The 15,110-nt window shown below is 45.4% G+C and overlaps 1 protein-coding gene across 11 annotated transcripts in view; it reads left to right on the top strand.

Annotated features, from left to right (window-relative positions):
* The window catches only part of KCNAB2 (potassium voltage-gated channel subfamily A regulatory beta subunit 2), a 32,182-nt gene that overhangs the window by 9,413 nt on the left and 7,659 nt on the right, over nucleotides 1-15,110 (top strand). For 4 of the 11 annotated variants that reach the window (XM_087944540.1, XM_087944538.1, XM_087944541.1 and 1 more), the window contains exons 3-10: nucleotides 770-811; nucleotides 10,905-10,948; nucleotides 11,219-11,256; nucleotides 12,421-12,500; nucleotides 13,261-13,305; nucleotides 13,675-13,719; nucleotides 14,433-14,476; nucleotides 14,755-14,841. In XM_087944540.1, the coding sequence (XP_087800666.1) occupies nucleotides 770-811; nucleotides 10,905-10,948; nucleotides 11,219-11,256; nucleotides 12,421-12,500; nucleotides 13,261-13,305; nucleotides 13,675-13,719; nucleotides 14,433-14,476; nucleotides 14,755-14,841 (425 nt within the window). Of the gene's footprint in view, nucleotides 1-769; nucleotides 812-6,555; nucleotides 6,932-9,558; nucleotides 10,133-10,904; nucleotides 10,949-11,218; nucleotides 11,257-12,420; nucleotides 12,501-13,260; nucleotides 13,306-13,674; nucleotides 13,720-14,432; nucleotides 14,477-14,754; nucleotides 14,842-15,110 lie in introns of those variants that run through there. The other 7 variants (XM_087944542.1, XM_026685573.2, XM_087944543.1 and 4 more) reach the window with 3 other exon arrangements.

Raw genomic sequence — 15,110 nt, 5'->3', positions numbered from 1 at the left:
ACGACCACAATCGGGACACAAATTCCCACTGCTAACAAAGACGGTTAGTAAGCAAGTTGCACTCCGGTTTCTTTTTTGCAGGAGCCCAAAATGTCTGTTGGTAAGCGAGACAGTTGTTAAGAAGAGATTTACGGTGCATTTTACAACGTGTCTTGCCACTATTAGTGAACGACTGCCATTGTTAAATTAGTAACGTGGTTGTTAAATGAACCCAGCTTCCCGGACCATCAGGATGTCACTGCCAGAAATATCCCGCTTTCTTTCCTGTTGCAATTCTCACCTGCTCCACTTGGGGGTGCTGTTGATCCAACCCTCTTGATCCAAGACCATGGGAATGACTATAGAGTCTTCGACTGGAAGGGCAGAGAGTCTAGGGAAGATGGTATGTTGGCTCAACCCTCTTGATACAAGACCATGGAAACAACCATAGAGTCTTGCATTGAGAGGCCAGAGAGTCTAGGGAAGATGATACGTTGACTCAACCCTCTTGATACAAGACCATGCAAACGACCATAGAGTCTTGCATTGAGAGGCCAGGAGGTCTAGGGAAGATGATACGTTGACTCAACCCTCTTGATCCAAGACCATGCGAACGACCATAGAGTCCTGCATTGAGAGGCCAGAGTGTCTGGAGAGACCGTACGCGGATTGTCCAATGTATTTGCACCTTCCTTTGCTTTTTTTTTTTTTTTTTTCCTTTTCAACACCTGTGATTTGTGGAATCTTTCTTCTTCCTTCCTTTCTTTCTTTCCCCTTTTGCTTTCCGAAGTGCTCGTTATGGAAGTCCGAAAAGACAGCTCCAGTTTTACAGGTAATTTTTGTCCCTTTTTTTTTTTTAATCCTCTTGGTGGTCTCCGAGCTTCCAGATGTTCTGCAAAAAAAAAACACCAACCAGGACTACCCCAGAGGTTGACTCTGGGACACCCCCCCATTGTGCATTTCTCCGTTCCCCTTAACCGGCATGCATGTCCCCTCTTTGGAAAACGAGGTTTCCTCACTATTCCTCTATTGATGGCAGGTAGAACTTTTGCAAGGAGCGAGAAATCAAGATTGTTTGGGTTCGAAGGTCTGGTTGGTGGGAGTTTTTCCATGCCAGGTTGCCGCCGCCATCATAAAAGTCCTTTTTACAGGGGTTCCTTGACTTACAAAGAAAAACCAGCACCAAGAAGCTCCCTCACTAAGCGAGGCAGTTGTTCATCGAGTCGCACCCCATTTTACAACCATTTTTGCTGAGGCCGTTAAGCAAATCCGGCTACTTCGCTTCGCCTGTCGGAAGCTGGCTGGGAAGTCGCTTTTATTAAGCATTTATGATGTGCCATTTTACGACCTTTCTTGTCACCGTTGTTAAGTGAATTCCTGCAGTTGTTAAGTGAGTCACACAGCCGTTAAGGAAATCCAGCTTCCCCCCCCCCTTGGCTTTGCCAGTCGGAAGGTCGCCAAAGGATGGGGTCAAGTGTCCTCGGGAACGCTGCCACTGTCGTAAGTTTGAGTCAGTGGCCAAGGGAATGCTGCAACAAATGGTCGTAAGTGTGAAAAATGGCCAGGAGGCCACTTTTTTCAGTCCTCTTGTACCTTTGAACGGTCAGTAAATGAACAGTTGTAAGTCGAGGACTATCTAACAAGCCAAAAAAAAAATAATTGGATCTCGCCTTGCAGGGAGGCTCCTCCGCGCATTCCCACCGCCGAGTTCCCACATTCGGCAAAGTGCGGCAAAACTTCTTTTGGAAGGCGCCAGGAGATACATCAGCGGAAGTGGCGCCAACTTGCAGAGCTTCTGGGCACCTTCCCTGGCCTCCATCGGCGCTGATGGGTTGGCAAAAGCCGGGATAATTCCCTTTGCTCCCCTGAGGGAAGCCGGGAAACGGTCCAGCATGTGTGAATCGGGGGCAGAAAATGCATTAAGAGAAGAAGGCGGGGAAAGCAGAATTACCTCTCGTCCTTTCGGCCTTCTTGGTGGCCAAAGGGCCGGGCAGCTAGGTCATTTCTGTGTGGGCAGGGAGGTAAAATGGGTAGAGGCAAAGATCTGACCGGGATACATCTCAGCTTACCCGGATGGGCATCAGGGCAGGGAGTTGGTTTAGTGGTCTTTGGAATGGGGTTTTTTGGATAGCTGGCATCTTCGGTGATCTTGCTTGGCGATCTTGGCTTGTTGGAGAGAGGGACGTGGAGGAGGTGGAGGGTGAGATTGGATCTGGGCTTGTTGGAAGGAAGGACATGGAGGAGGTAAATTGTGAGTTGGGTGTTGGCTTGTTGGAGGGAGACACATCTCGCCTACCGTCTGTTTTCACCCTTCATGGGATTGACGTTTGAATGGTGAGCTCCTGTCTGCAGAGCTTCCAAGATCATGGAAATACAAATCAAAATCTTTGTCCCCATCTCATGAAAACAACCGCCTTCCGCGTCTTATGAAAGCAGCTGCATCTTGCAGCTCATGAAAGCAGCATCTGCCCAGGATTTTCCAGCTTCGCCTCCAAATTACAACCTGAACCGGTGAATTTGAACCAAGGTGGTTGGGAACCCAACAGATCTGTGGAATCCTCCACCCTCTGCCAGCCGTGGGAATCTCGGGGAGGCGTCCCTCCTGCGTCCTGAACAGGATTCATTTGACGTTTCGAATCGCGGGCTTCTGTCTGTTCCGGACTTTCCCCGCTCGTCTCATCCATCATCCTCTCTTGTCTCCACCGTGGCCGGCCACGGGACGGAGAGCCACCTCCGTCCGGCCTCAGGCGCTGAGTCGCTGCTAATAAAGAGCAAGCGAGCGAGCGATCCATTGATCGATTCTGCACCTCCCATAAATCAGATTCTCCTGCCAGAAGCTTTTTAGAGCGAGAGATGCGCCGTTGAATAATTTAGCTCGGATCATCATAACCGACTTAATGGATTTCCTGCTAAATTCTCTCCGAGGCTCTCGGGGGCGGGTGGAGAATTCGAGTCTGACAACCCAGAGTGGATTTTTCCTCCCCTCAAGCTTTGCATGCAAGACCACGCCTGTGCGCCGTTTTTCCACCCGTCCGTGAGAAAAAAATATATATATCTAAATAATCGAGAGGTTCTCTTTTAATGAGCAGGCTCGCCAGACACCAGGTGAGTTGCGGATCTCCGGATAAGAAAGGCGCCAAAGCAGGTTTAGATTTAGGGGAGTCACCAAACCACCCCCCTAAAAAAAAAAACACCCTTCATTGGTAGATATTTTAGTGGCTGGACTTGGAGAGTAGCTTTAAAAAGTTTAATTGTTGGCTTTTCTGGCTTTTGGGGGGAAATTTTGGCCGCTTTTTAGGAAGGAAGGAAAGGAAAGGAAGGAAGGAAACACCTGGGAGTTTTAAACGGTGCCTCCAACCTGTATGGAAATGTGATTTTAGCAGCCACAGTTGCAAATCTTAACTGTGGTTTATGAACAAGGCTGCCTTCGCCTCTTTAATAAACTAGGTTTATTTAGATATAACTTTTTTTCCTATTCCTTTCCACCCTAGAAGAAACTTCACGATCTCAAATTTGGTGGGGCGGCTGTAGGAAGGGCAAGTTCTCCGCATCAAAGGCATCACCGGTGTGTTTTTTTTTATCCATCAGGATTGAGTTTCTCTCTGCTTAATTTTTGTTTTTTTTTGGGGGGGGGGAGAAGAAGGATGGATGGGGGTGTTTCCCGGACCCCCTCCTCTCCTGAAATAGGGTCAACTCTTCATTGCATCCAGCGGGATTTTGCAGATTTTGCGGGAGAGCAGTGGATCTGTGTGCAAAATTGTGTGTGTGTTGATATTTTTATTTATTTCTCCCTTTTTAAAAAAAAGAACAGCCCAATATTTGTTTATCTTCACATTTCAGTTGCTGCTTATCTTTTATGATTTGGCTTGAATGGAAAGGCCCACAGCCACACCTTGCAAACCACTGAGAGGTGTAGGTTGAGCAATTTTAGGAACTGCGATCAAACACCGGAAAAAGTGGATTTTAAAACCTCAATTTTTTGACTTAAACCATGGCTGGACAAGAGCTGCTTCTTCCTCCTTCCTCCTTCCTCCTCCTCCTCCTCCTCCTCCTCCTTATTATTATTATTATTATTATTATTATTATTATTATTACAGGCTCAGGAACGAGAACTGGATAGTCTACCAATCCGTTTAGCTGAAAATTCCTCTCCAAATTTTTAAATTTCAGTCCTTTGCCTTTTGCAAATGATCCTTCAGGTTCCCTTAATTTTCGGAACGGGGCAGGGTAAGAATTTTAGCCGCCTCAGCTTCTGCGCTATTCCGCAAAACAAGATTGTAAGCCAACCAAGGTTTAATTTCAAACCAGATTCTCTGTGTCCAACCCAACTGCAAGGTTTTTTATTATTTTTTACAAAACGCACAAAAATCAACCTTTGTGTTCGTACATGGAATTGAAAATTAATCCTTTGTTGACTGAATTCTTAATATTAGGAATTAATCCATTGCAATGCATTCCACTAATTAATAGAATTAAAGCATGTTTGCAACCTGCCACGGGAAAGGCGGCATCTAATCTCATGGTGCCACCCCTTGGCAGCTGCAATCAGTCCAGCGAATGAACAGAAAGTGTATGGACTATGTAGTCCATAGATCTTAAATGTCCTGCTCCCTGAATCTTCCATTTCCTTGAGGTTGTTTTCATTTAAAAACAAAAATAAACATCTTCAGCTAAAACAGCTATTTTACTCCTAACCTATCCATGTTCTGCCACTGTTTTCAGCAGCCAAAATTTGATTTTTGAATGAAAGGGTTGCTTTATTTTGTAAGGAGCGGAGAAAAATAGATGTTTGAACACACTTGACTAATATTTGCCCTTCCCAGAAAGATATTTTACCCTCGCTGGTTCGGTAGACGAAATATTTCGGCCCCCAAATGTAAACAGACATCGCATCTCTTGTTAATAGACACCCCCCTCCACCCACCCAGTTGCAGGCTGCATTGAAAACTGGAAGGGTGTGTGTTAAAAATCAGTATTCATCCTGGTTTTATCTGGTCAAATTTAAGTAATTAAGTGATCAGTACTTAAGGTATAGGATTAAAATGCAATTCATAGAGAGATCTTCCTTAGCCGCCTGAAAGTTTAAGAAACTTTGAAAAAAATAACATTCAAATTTTTGAATTCCCAAATCTGGACATGGAAACCGGATCCTCCTTTTAAGGCCATTTGGAGTGATCTCTAAAAGCCCTTAATTGGACAAATGGCCTAGCTATTAATATAAGGAACGCTTCTTTTTTCTTGCAAACTAATGTATTTGAAAATGCAATTTGCAATCATGTATATATATATCTCCATGAATTATTTTATTTTTTAAAATCTCTTAACCAAATTGATCACAGATCTCCTTCTTATGTGTACAGGGAGTCCTGGATTTATGACCACAATGGAGCCCCCAAATTTCCATCGTTTAACTAAGATGGTTGTTAAGTGAGTTTCCCTCCCCCTTTTACGACTTTCTTGCCATTGTTGTTAAGTGAATTGCTGCAATTGTTAAATCAATTGTGAAGTGAATCTGGTCGCAAAAGGGGATTGCATGACCCAGGACACGCAACCGTCATAAATACGAGTCAGTGGCCTGGCCTCTGAATTTTGATCGCATAATCACGAAGACATTGCAGCGGTCGTTAAGAGTGAAAAAATGGTCATAAGTCGCTTTTTTTCAGCACCGTCGTAACTTTGAACAGTCACTAAGCAAAATGTTATAAGTAGGGGACTGACTATGTCACACCACGTTGTGTAAGTTGCGTACATTTTTACTTCTGCCATCAGGCCATATTCTAAATCAAACGGAGGGATCTCCATTTTTTTAATTCCGCGTTCAAGAATTGCAAAGAGATCCTTGCAGGCTGTTCAAAACGATATTTGATTATTATTATTTTTTCTTGTTTTTCACCCCTTTTTCTGCTTTTTAGCTAATTTGGTTCCACTTTTCTATCCTTCCTCCTTTTTTTTTGCAATTCTTTCTCGTGAGGGACGGATTGAATGCGCTTAAGACAGCGCCTGATGGATTTTGAGATAGCGGAATTCAGGTGCAAAGTTTTAAAAGCGTTTTCCCCCTTTTTGGGTGGTTTGATTAAAATCAGCCAGTTGGTGAGATAATTTGGAATTCGGGACCCTTTCCATCCAAACGGCCCCCTTCCTCCCCCCGCTTGGTGAAAAAGGTTGCAAGTTTCCCCATCCTTTAAAAAAAAAAAACCAGATAGAGTCGCACAAAATTCTGGGAGTTGAAGTCCACCCATCTTCCCAGGTGCTAAATTTTTTTGGGGGGAGGGGAAAGATCTTAGAGGATGATGAGCCTTGCGGGAAATCCTCGACTTGCAACCATAATCGAGGCCAACATTTCCGTTGCCAAGCAAGACAGCTGTTCCGCCAGTTTTGCCTCATTTTTACAACCTTCCTTGCCCCCGTTGTTAAATGAATCACTTAAATCGTTAACTTAGTCGCTGCGACTGTCATAAATATGAGACAGTTGCCAAGCTTATGAATTTGGACCACCGGGATTCCGTAACGGTCGCTAAGTGTGGAAAAATGGCCCTAAGCCGCTTTTTTTCCATGCCCGTTGTAACTTGGAACCGTCGCTCCAACAACTCTCGTAAACCGACGCTTGCAATCTTCGTCACCAACCGAGAGGCGCGTGCGCGGCAGGCGGGATTGCGATGCGGCGTGCGTGCGATCCTAAGGCAAACCCCTTCTCCTTCGCGGATCCCGCGCAGATCCCCCAATCGGGCAGCATCATGCTGTCGATGACGTACAGCGGGAGCCTGCGGAGCGTGGCCAGCCGGTCCCACTCTGAGTGGGGCCTCCACCAGTTGCACCAAAACGACACCGTTGAGCTGCAAAAACTTAGGGAAGTGCGGGTGGCAGCCCAGACCCGGATCAGGGAGGAGTTCCTCCGGATGCACGGCCTGTCTCTGGATGAGTGCACGGCGCAGACGACCGGCATGAAGTATCGGTAAGCAGAACGGCGAACAGAGGAGAGAGAGAGAGAGAGAGAGAGGATGGGAGATGGATGGATAGATGGAGGAGAGGGAGAGGTTTATTTCCCAATGTTGTTTGTGTCGCTCCTCCGCTTGCCACCAGGTGGCACTGTCTGAACAGAGAAAAGACGTGCTGGTTTCTTAACGTTTTCAATGTATAATAATTCTTGGTGCAGGAAGTCTTCGACTTTACAGCCAGAATTTCTGGTTGGTCCTTAAGCAAGTCACGATTGATGTTGCAACCTTTTTGTGATGACGGTGGTTGTTCTAACAAAACTTCAGGAAAACGATGTGCCTTTTTTTCCAAAAAATAAATTGTTTTCTTGGGGAATTTATACCAAAAAAAATTAAATTTGCACCCACGTGGGAAAAGAGTTTTTACCCAGGTTGCCCCATTAGGGTGGGGTGCGTTGAGTTTAGCCACGAGCGCATTTTTTTTCCTATAATCCTTTTCTTTTTTAAACTCCGACAGCAGGGGGGGGGGCCAGGGGAAACAACAGAGTGGATTATGGCTAAAAGGCTATTTATTCAACTCCAAACGCCTCTCATCCTGTCCGTGGGCTTTTCTGTGCTTTAGAATTCCCAGAATTTGATGCGTTTGCAACTGCAGCAAAAACTTTTAGTTTTGTGCAAAATTAGAACCTTCCTTTCTATTCAACACTCTGTTATCTATCTATATTCTCTTCTATATTCTATTTTATACTCTGTAATACATTCTGTATTCTATTCTATAATCTATTCTGTTCTATTGCACACTCTGTTCTATATTTTATATTCTATTCTATATTCTATACTTTATATTGCCCTGGGAAGGGGTGGGAGCTTCATCCCTGGAGGCTTTCAAGAAGAGACTGGACTCCCATCTGTCAAAAATGGTGTAAGGTCTCCCACTTGGGTGGGGGTTGGACTAGATGACTTACAAGGTCCCTTCCAACTCTGATTATCTGTTATTTATATTCTACTTTATACTCTGTTCTGTATTGTATATCCTGTTCTATATCCCACATTCTATCTTACATTCCATTTTCTACTCTTAATTCTACTATATCCTACTCCATATTCTCTTATTGTTATTGTATTTCCATCCAAGAAACTTGGTTTCTCCGTTCCTACTGCTTCGGTTTCCCTTTTCCCAAACTCCCAGTCACCACCAAGGCTGTCAAATTGTCTATTTCTCCTTTGGGGGTGGGGTGAAGAAGGGGGGGGGGGAAAGGCATTTCCAAAGCTTAAGGTGCCATTTTCAGACATTGCGTCCAGGTGGCCCAGCAGGGGATAGCTCTAAGTTCTCTCTCTCACACACACACATACACACACACCAACAGAGACACAAGCACACGCACACACCACCCCTATTTGCAAGAGGCATCCGGGAGCCAAAATCCCCCGCCGGGCGCCTGCTTTGACTCGGGAGGGCAGAGTTGGGCAGTGCGCCATAAATATTACATTTCCTTCCCCTGCCTGCCATGAATATTGCAGGTGCCTCTGTTTATAAGCCCGGGTGCATGGCAGGACATTTAGAAAAGTGTTGGATTACAGGCTTTCTAATAAGGGCTGATCTATTATTCATCTCTTGCAAGTTAAAAAAAAAAACAAGAAATAAAAACCGGAAAAAGCCTTATAGCCGGGAGCGAAGGAAGCCTCCGCCAGGCGCTGAGAAATTCAACATAAAATGGGCAGAAGCTTCACCAAGAGGAGAGGAAGGAGAGGCTCAATGGTTTTGGGGAAGAAGGGAGAGTCCCGGGCGATCTGCCTGTTGCAGATTATCAGAAGAAAAATAACAAGAGTTGCAAGGGACCTCGGAGGTCTTCTAGTCCAGCCCCGTGTTCAATGCAAGAGATTTTATATGATGGCCCAGTCTTGTCTTGAAAACCTCCCATGATGGAGCACCCAGAGCTTCCGGAGGGAATCTGATCTCTCCCTCTTCCTCCCTCCCTCCATTAATCATCCATCCATCCATCCATCCATCCATTCCTCCCTCTGTCATGTCTGCCTATCCATCCGTCCGTCCGTCTGTCTGTCCTATCTACCTACCTACCTACCTATCTATCCATCCCTATCTCAGAATAACAAAGTTGGAAGGGACCTCAGAGGTCATCTAGTCCAGCCCCCTACTCAAGCAGGGACCCTCAACCATTTCAGACAAGTGGCTCTCCTGTCCAGTCTTGAAAACCTCCAGGGATGGAGCATTCACAATTTCTGGAGGAAAGAAAAAGGAGAAAGAGATGAAGAGGAAGGAGAGGAGGGGAAGAAGAGAAGGAGAAAAAGGAGGAGGAGGAGATGAAGAGGAAAGGAGGGGGAAGACAAGAGAAGGAGGAAAGAGGAAGAAGAGAAGGAGGAAGAAGAGGAAGGGGAAGAAGAAGGAAGAATGGAGGAGAAGGAAGAAGGGGAGAGGAGAGGAGAAACAAACGGAGGAAAGAAGAAGGGAGAAGAGGAGGAAGAGAAAACACCGGGGGTTGGACGACAGAGGCTGCTACCCGCTCTTCACCTGCAGCTTTGCTTCCTCTGTGGGGAGGAGCAGCGGGACCAGGAAACAGCCCAGGTGGGAGTGAAAAGACAGCTTGTGTCTCTCTGTGTGGTGTGTGTGTGTGTGTGTGGTGTGTGTGCGCACTTGTGTGTGCGCACGAGGCTTGCCGTCTCTCTGGGCGCCACCGAGGAAGAGAAGGAGCAGCCGTGCGTGGCAGGCAGGCAAGAGGCTCCTCACTCGGACAAGCCTCCCTTCGCCAGCTGCCTCTCAAGCGGGACGGGTCCAGCAAGCCAGGATTCGCACCGGCGTCCTGAAACCGGGGCATCCAACAAACCCAGAAACCCCCCCCCCCCTTCTCTGTGCTCCCCCCTTTAAAGGACTCAGGGGGATGGCTCCGGGGGGCTCCCTCCCCTGACCGGACAGCCGTCCCCGCTGCTCGTCCCTCCCTCCGCGAAGGAAATTCTCCATCGTTCCACATCCCAAAGGGAGCCGGCTGGGTGGCCGGCATGCAAGTCTCTTTCGCCTGCTCGGAGCACAACGTCAAGAGCCGGACCCCCGAGGAGCGGCTCAGCCGGCAAAATGCAGGGAGCCCCGGGGTCCGGGGCCGCTTTCGGGCCGTGGCTATGGTGGCCCAAAGCCTCGGCCAGCTGTCCACGCAGAGCGTCTCCCCCACCAGCCACACGGCCACGAAACAGCCCGGCATGAAGTACAGGTAGGAGGTGCTTCTCCCCAGGACTCTGGTCCTCGCCTTACGACCAAAGGGAGCCCCAAATTTCTTGCTTCTGCTAAGCGAGACTGTTTTTAAGTGAGCTTTGCCCCGTTTTGCGACCTTCCTTAACCGTCGTCGTTAAGTCAGTCGCCGCCATTAAGTTAGTAACATCGTCATTAAGTGAATCTGTCTTCCTCATTGACTTTGCTTGTTTGCAAAAGAAGATTGTACGAGCCCTGGACACGGCGGCCGTCATAACTTTGAGTCGGTTGCCCGGGGTCTGAATTTCGATCACGTGACCACAGTCATAAAGTGTGAAAACCGGCCGTAAGTCACTTTTTTCCCCGTGCCCTCATAACGTTGAACGGTCCCTAAACGAACTTGGGTCAGGGACGAGTTGCAAATGCCCAACGCCTGGATTTTGCTCCCCCAGGGTGGCGGGGGGGCGGGGGAAATGCCGTGATGGTCGCAATTGCAAGGAACGGTCGTGAGGGCGAGGAGTGGTGATAAACGAGAGCTGCTGTGACCTGGAATGGTCCTTCCCGGAAGAGGGAATCGACCTGAATTGTGGTTTTATAACGTCCGTTTCAAGAAGCAGCCGAGTTTGCTCTCCTTGCCAAAGTGCATGCGGGGTTCGTGTGTGTTTGTGTGTTTTTTTGTGCAGGTCGGAGTTGCAAAGGTATCTGCTGCTCACAAGCCAGCATCAGAGCCCAGCCAACAAACCTCCTTTTTCACATGTTGTGTGTGTGTGTGTGGTTTTTTTTTTTTTTTCCAGAAACCTCGGGAAGTCCGGATTGCGGGTTTCCTGCCTCGGTTTAGGTGAGTGAACATTCCCACGATCCGGCTTTGGGTGCAAGGAAGTTTTTGCGGGTCTGTGAAGGACGCAGTTTGGGCACAAAATTTGAATTCTCCCCTACTCCTTTAAATACACACACACACACACACACACAACTTTGAACTTTCACTAAATTCTGCTTATCCCCTTTAATCCAATTCCTCCTCCTTTCTGGGATATTAAAATAAGTAAATGATGTAGTTATTAAATAAAACAATATTATTTTTTTAATTATTTCTGTCTGTCTGCTGCAGGAACCTGGGTGACCTTTGGAGGACAGATAACAGATGAGGTAAAGATTTTTTTTTTTCCTGGTTTCAATTTTAGAATTTTTTTGCAAGCATGAAAAGCTAAAGCTGGACCAGAAAAGATTTTTTTTAACCTCTTCCGACACCCTCCATCCACTCCTGCCAAATATCGGAACTGACCGTTTTGCAGAGGGTTGTAAAATTGGAGTGTGACCCAAATTAGTGTGTGGGACAGCTAAATGTATTTAATAAACATGTAAGTACAGGATGGTTTCACATTTAAAGAAGAGGAAAACCTTGCAAATCCAGCCTTGCAGAGCAGGCCAGGTAGAGACAGAACACGCACCTGGTTCGACAACATCCAGAGCCAGGAAAACGTTTATTTAATCCTTATAATTTACTTTTCATAATATCTTATTTTTAAAAAATTGCATTTTTCTTATAATCTATTTTATATTTTGCAGTGTGTTTTATTCTATTTTTATACTTTGTTTTTTAGTATTTTATTTTTGTATGTTTCCTAATTGATTTCATTTTTTATCGTTTATTTCTGTAGCTTATTTTTGCATGTTCTTTACAGTTTATTTCATGCATTATAGTTTGTTTTATTCTATTTTTGTAGTTTAGCTTTTTAATATTTTTGTATGTTTTCTAGTTTATTTTATTTTATATGGCTTATCTTATTTTTTTTACATATAATCTTTATAGTTTATTTTATTTTTGCATATTTTGATAGGTTATTTGATATTCTATAACTTGTTTTATTCTATTTTTATAGTTTAGTTTTTTAGTATTTCATTTTTGTATTGTTTTCTAGTTTATATCATGGTTTATTTTTTTACAGATAATCTTTATAGCTTATTTTATTTTTGCATATTTTATAGATTATTTGATATTCTATAATTTGTTTTATTTTTATAGTTTGTTAATACTTTTCATTTTTGTGTATTTTGTAGTTTATTTTTTATAATTTATTTCTTATAGCTTATTTTTATAGCTTTTATTTGGGGGTATCTTTTTACTATTTATATTTTATATTTTTACAACTTGTTTTTTACATATTTTATTTTGTTTTTTAATAGTTTTGGATTGTTTAAATTTAATGGGGGGGATCTGGCCCCTTCAAACCTCACATCCCAAGTGATGGAACCAGCAATCGTGGTTTGCTCAACTCGGCTCCCGGGATCCCATCAGTGTCTCTCTTGCAGGTGGCCGAGCAGCTGATGACCCTGGCTTATGACAACGGCATCAACCTTTTCGACACGGCCGAGGTCTACGCCGCAGGGAAGTAAGTCTGGCTTGTGCTTCTCACAACAACGACAGGAGGCCAAGGAAGGGGGGGGTCAGGCTAGATGACCTTCAAACATCCCTGCAATTCAGGCACTCGACAGTGGGGAGCCAAATTTAAGGACCAACGACACAACAGTGGAAAAAACTGTGGCCTAATCCTGATTCAATGGAACCGAGGCATTTCTGCCCAAACTTCATCTGGACTTCAGAGCTAAGTGGAGTCAGACCGGTTCGTCTTGGAGCGGAGGCCACTAGGAGATCTTGGATAGCATAGCAGGAGAAAGCTCTCCCGAAGAAGAGGACGGCACTAGGGACCGTGAATCTTCATCCGTTACCTGCCTCCCATTGCCTCAAAATTAATGGAATTTGGAAGATGATTTGAGGGGGAAAAATAGCCCTTTTTCTAACCGACACCAGGATGGCTGAAAGTAATATAATTAAGGCAGGCAGGGGCTGCTCCTCCTCTTTCTTAGGTGCCTCAGAGTCGGCTACACCCAGGCAGTGCCGGCATGTTTACTCCCAATAAATCCTTTGGAAGTTTTGGAAGTTTGGCTCGAGACTCAGGATTTAATTGGGGGGGTCACTGCCGGAATCCTGACATCCATAATATTTTGATCCTCTTTTTCTTTTCCTTTTTTTTTTTTTGAAAAAAGAGTGTGAGCCAAAAAATAGGAGCTGCTTTTCGGAGACCTTCCCCGCGGTGCCTTTTCTGAGCTCCTGTTCATGTCCTGTGTCTTTTTTTTTCTCTAATTTCACAGAGCTGAAGTTGTCCTGGGGAACATTATCAAAAAGAAAGGATGGAGGTAAACCGCTTTTCCTGCAACCAAATTCTACTTTTATCCCCCCCTTCCCAAAACGTTTTGGGTTGTTTTTCACTGCCTCATGTGGACTAGAACCTTGATAAAGGGAGACAAAACCAAGACAAGAGTACTTGCTTAGAATTTTAGCTGAGCGTTTCTCAACGGGCAGACTTCGATTCCCAGAATTCCCCAGCCAAGCAGGCATTCTGGGAGTTGAAGTCTGCTCAGGCTGGCTGGGAACTGAACTTGGTTAGGGGGGGACGGGGGGGCGGGAAACAGCCCTGCAGGGTAGGCTGGTCTCCAATCAAAGCGAAATTAGAGCACTGAGTGGCGTTTAATCCGTGTTCCTCTCTTGTTTTTTCTTCCTTCCAGACGGTCCAGTTTAGTGATCACAACGAAAATCTTTTGGGGAGGGAAGTACGTATGTATTTTTATTTATGATTTTATTTCATGGATTGAAGTGTATTTTTGCTGTTGCTCGCTCCACTCAGCCCCATCATACGACGAGGGGGGAAAATAATCTTGAAATATTTTCAGAAATTGCGTCCGATCTCAGGTGCCGTTTTTGCAACTACGGGAAGAGAAGTAAGCCTCTGAGCATGAGAAGAGTGCCCCGTCCTCCTGGCCCAGCCAGTTTCTCTCTCTTTCCAAAATGAAAATAAACTTGATAGTATGCAGGCAGTCCTTGAGTTATGACCGTAATAAAGGCCGCCCAGGATGGTCATAAGTCAGAGCGGCTGCAAAACAGGTGAACATCCTGATTTTATGATGCTCTTGCAGTGGTCATTAAGCAAACGGAATAGTTATAAGCTCAAACCTATGGTTCACTACGAGTAGTTTTTTTGCCTAAAAAGGGAAGGGCCGTGAGTTTTTCCATTTTATGGCGTGTCTGTCATAAAACGCGTCACTGCAAACCATTGTAAGTTGTGGTTGTGTTGCCCAGCCACCCCAAGGGCAAATCATGTTGCAACGGGTGGGGCATGTTTGCAGAACTTCAGGTCCAGGTCGTAACTCGTAACTTTTTCAGGCAGGTGGGAACTTCGAGCTGTCGCTAAGCCGATGGTCGTAACTTGAGGACTTCCTGTTTAATGGCTTCATCCTTCTCTTGGTTTCTTTTTCCCCCCCCTTAGGGCCGAGACAGAACGAGGCCTTTCCAGAAAGCACATTATAGAAGGTAAAGAAATGTTGCTTCCTTCGATTCTTCCTCCCCAAAATATAATTCCTGATCCAGAGTTGTGTCCGAATGAGGGCCATGCGATCCCAGCAATGGTCGTTAAGTGTGAAAAACGGCTATTCCCCCTTCAAAAGCCAACTGGTCTACCTGAATTTCCTGATCAGACAAGGAACAGTTAGAAATGAAGTCCTGTTCATCTATTTTGTTTTATCTGTAATAATTCCACGGCCTTTGGGTCTTATTGCAACGGAGAGTAAGGCTTCTCTCCCCCCCTCCAGGTTTAAAGGGGTCCCTCGAACGGCTACAGCTGAATTACGTGGACGTGGTATTTGCCAATCGGCCGGATCCGAACACCCCTATGGAAGGTAAGCTGCAATTTGGTTTTTTGCTCAAATTTCTACAGAACAGAAGCATCTTAGTGATCCCAGTTAAACTTGGCGGGGTCCTTAAAAAGTTGTTATGCATACAGATTTGTCAGAACCTTTTATCCTTGTTGGAAGTGAACAGATGGCAACGGTGGGCCTCCCGGATGCCACGACCGTCATAAAATACAAATCATGATCTCGGGGGACTCTGTGACCGTCCTAAGTGCGAGGACCAGTTGAAGTCCCTTTTTATAGCACCGCCGTAATTT

The sequence above is a fragment of the Notechis scutatus genome, chromosome 16, assembly GCF_049901735.1.
Source record: "Notechis scutatus isolate UNSWTSFEM ecotype Mainland chromosome 16, rNotScu1.2, whole genome shotgun sequence".
Classification (NCBI taxonomy): domain Eukaryota; kingdom Metazoa; phylum Chordata; class Lepidosauria; order Squamata; family Elapidae; genus Notechis; species Notechis scutatus.
The sequence above is the reverse complement of the archived record's forward strand: the minus strand, read 5'-3'. Positions and strand labels throughout refer to the sequence as shown.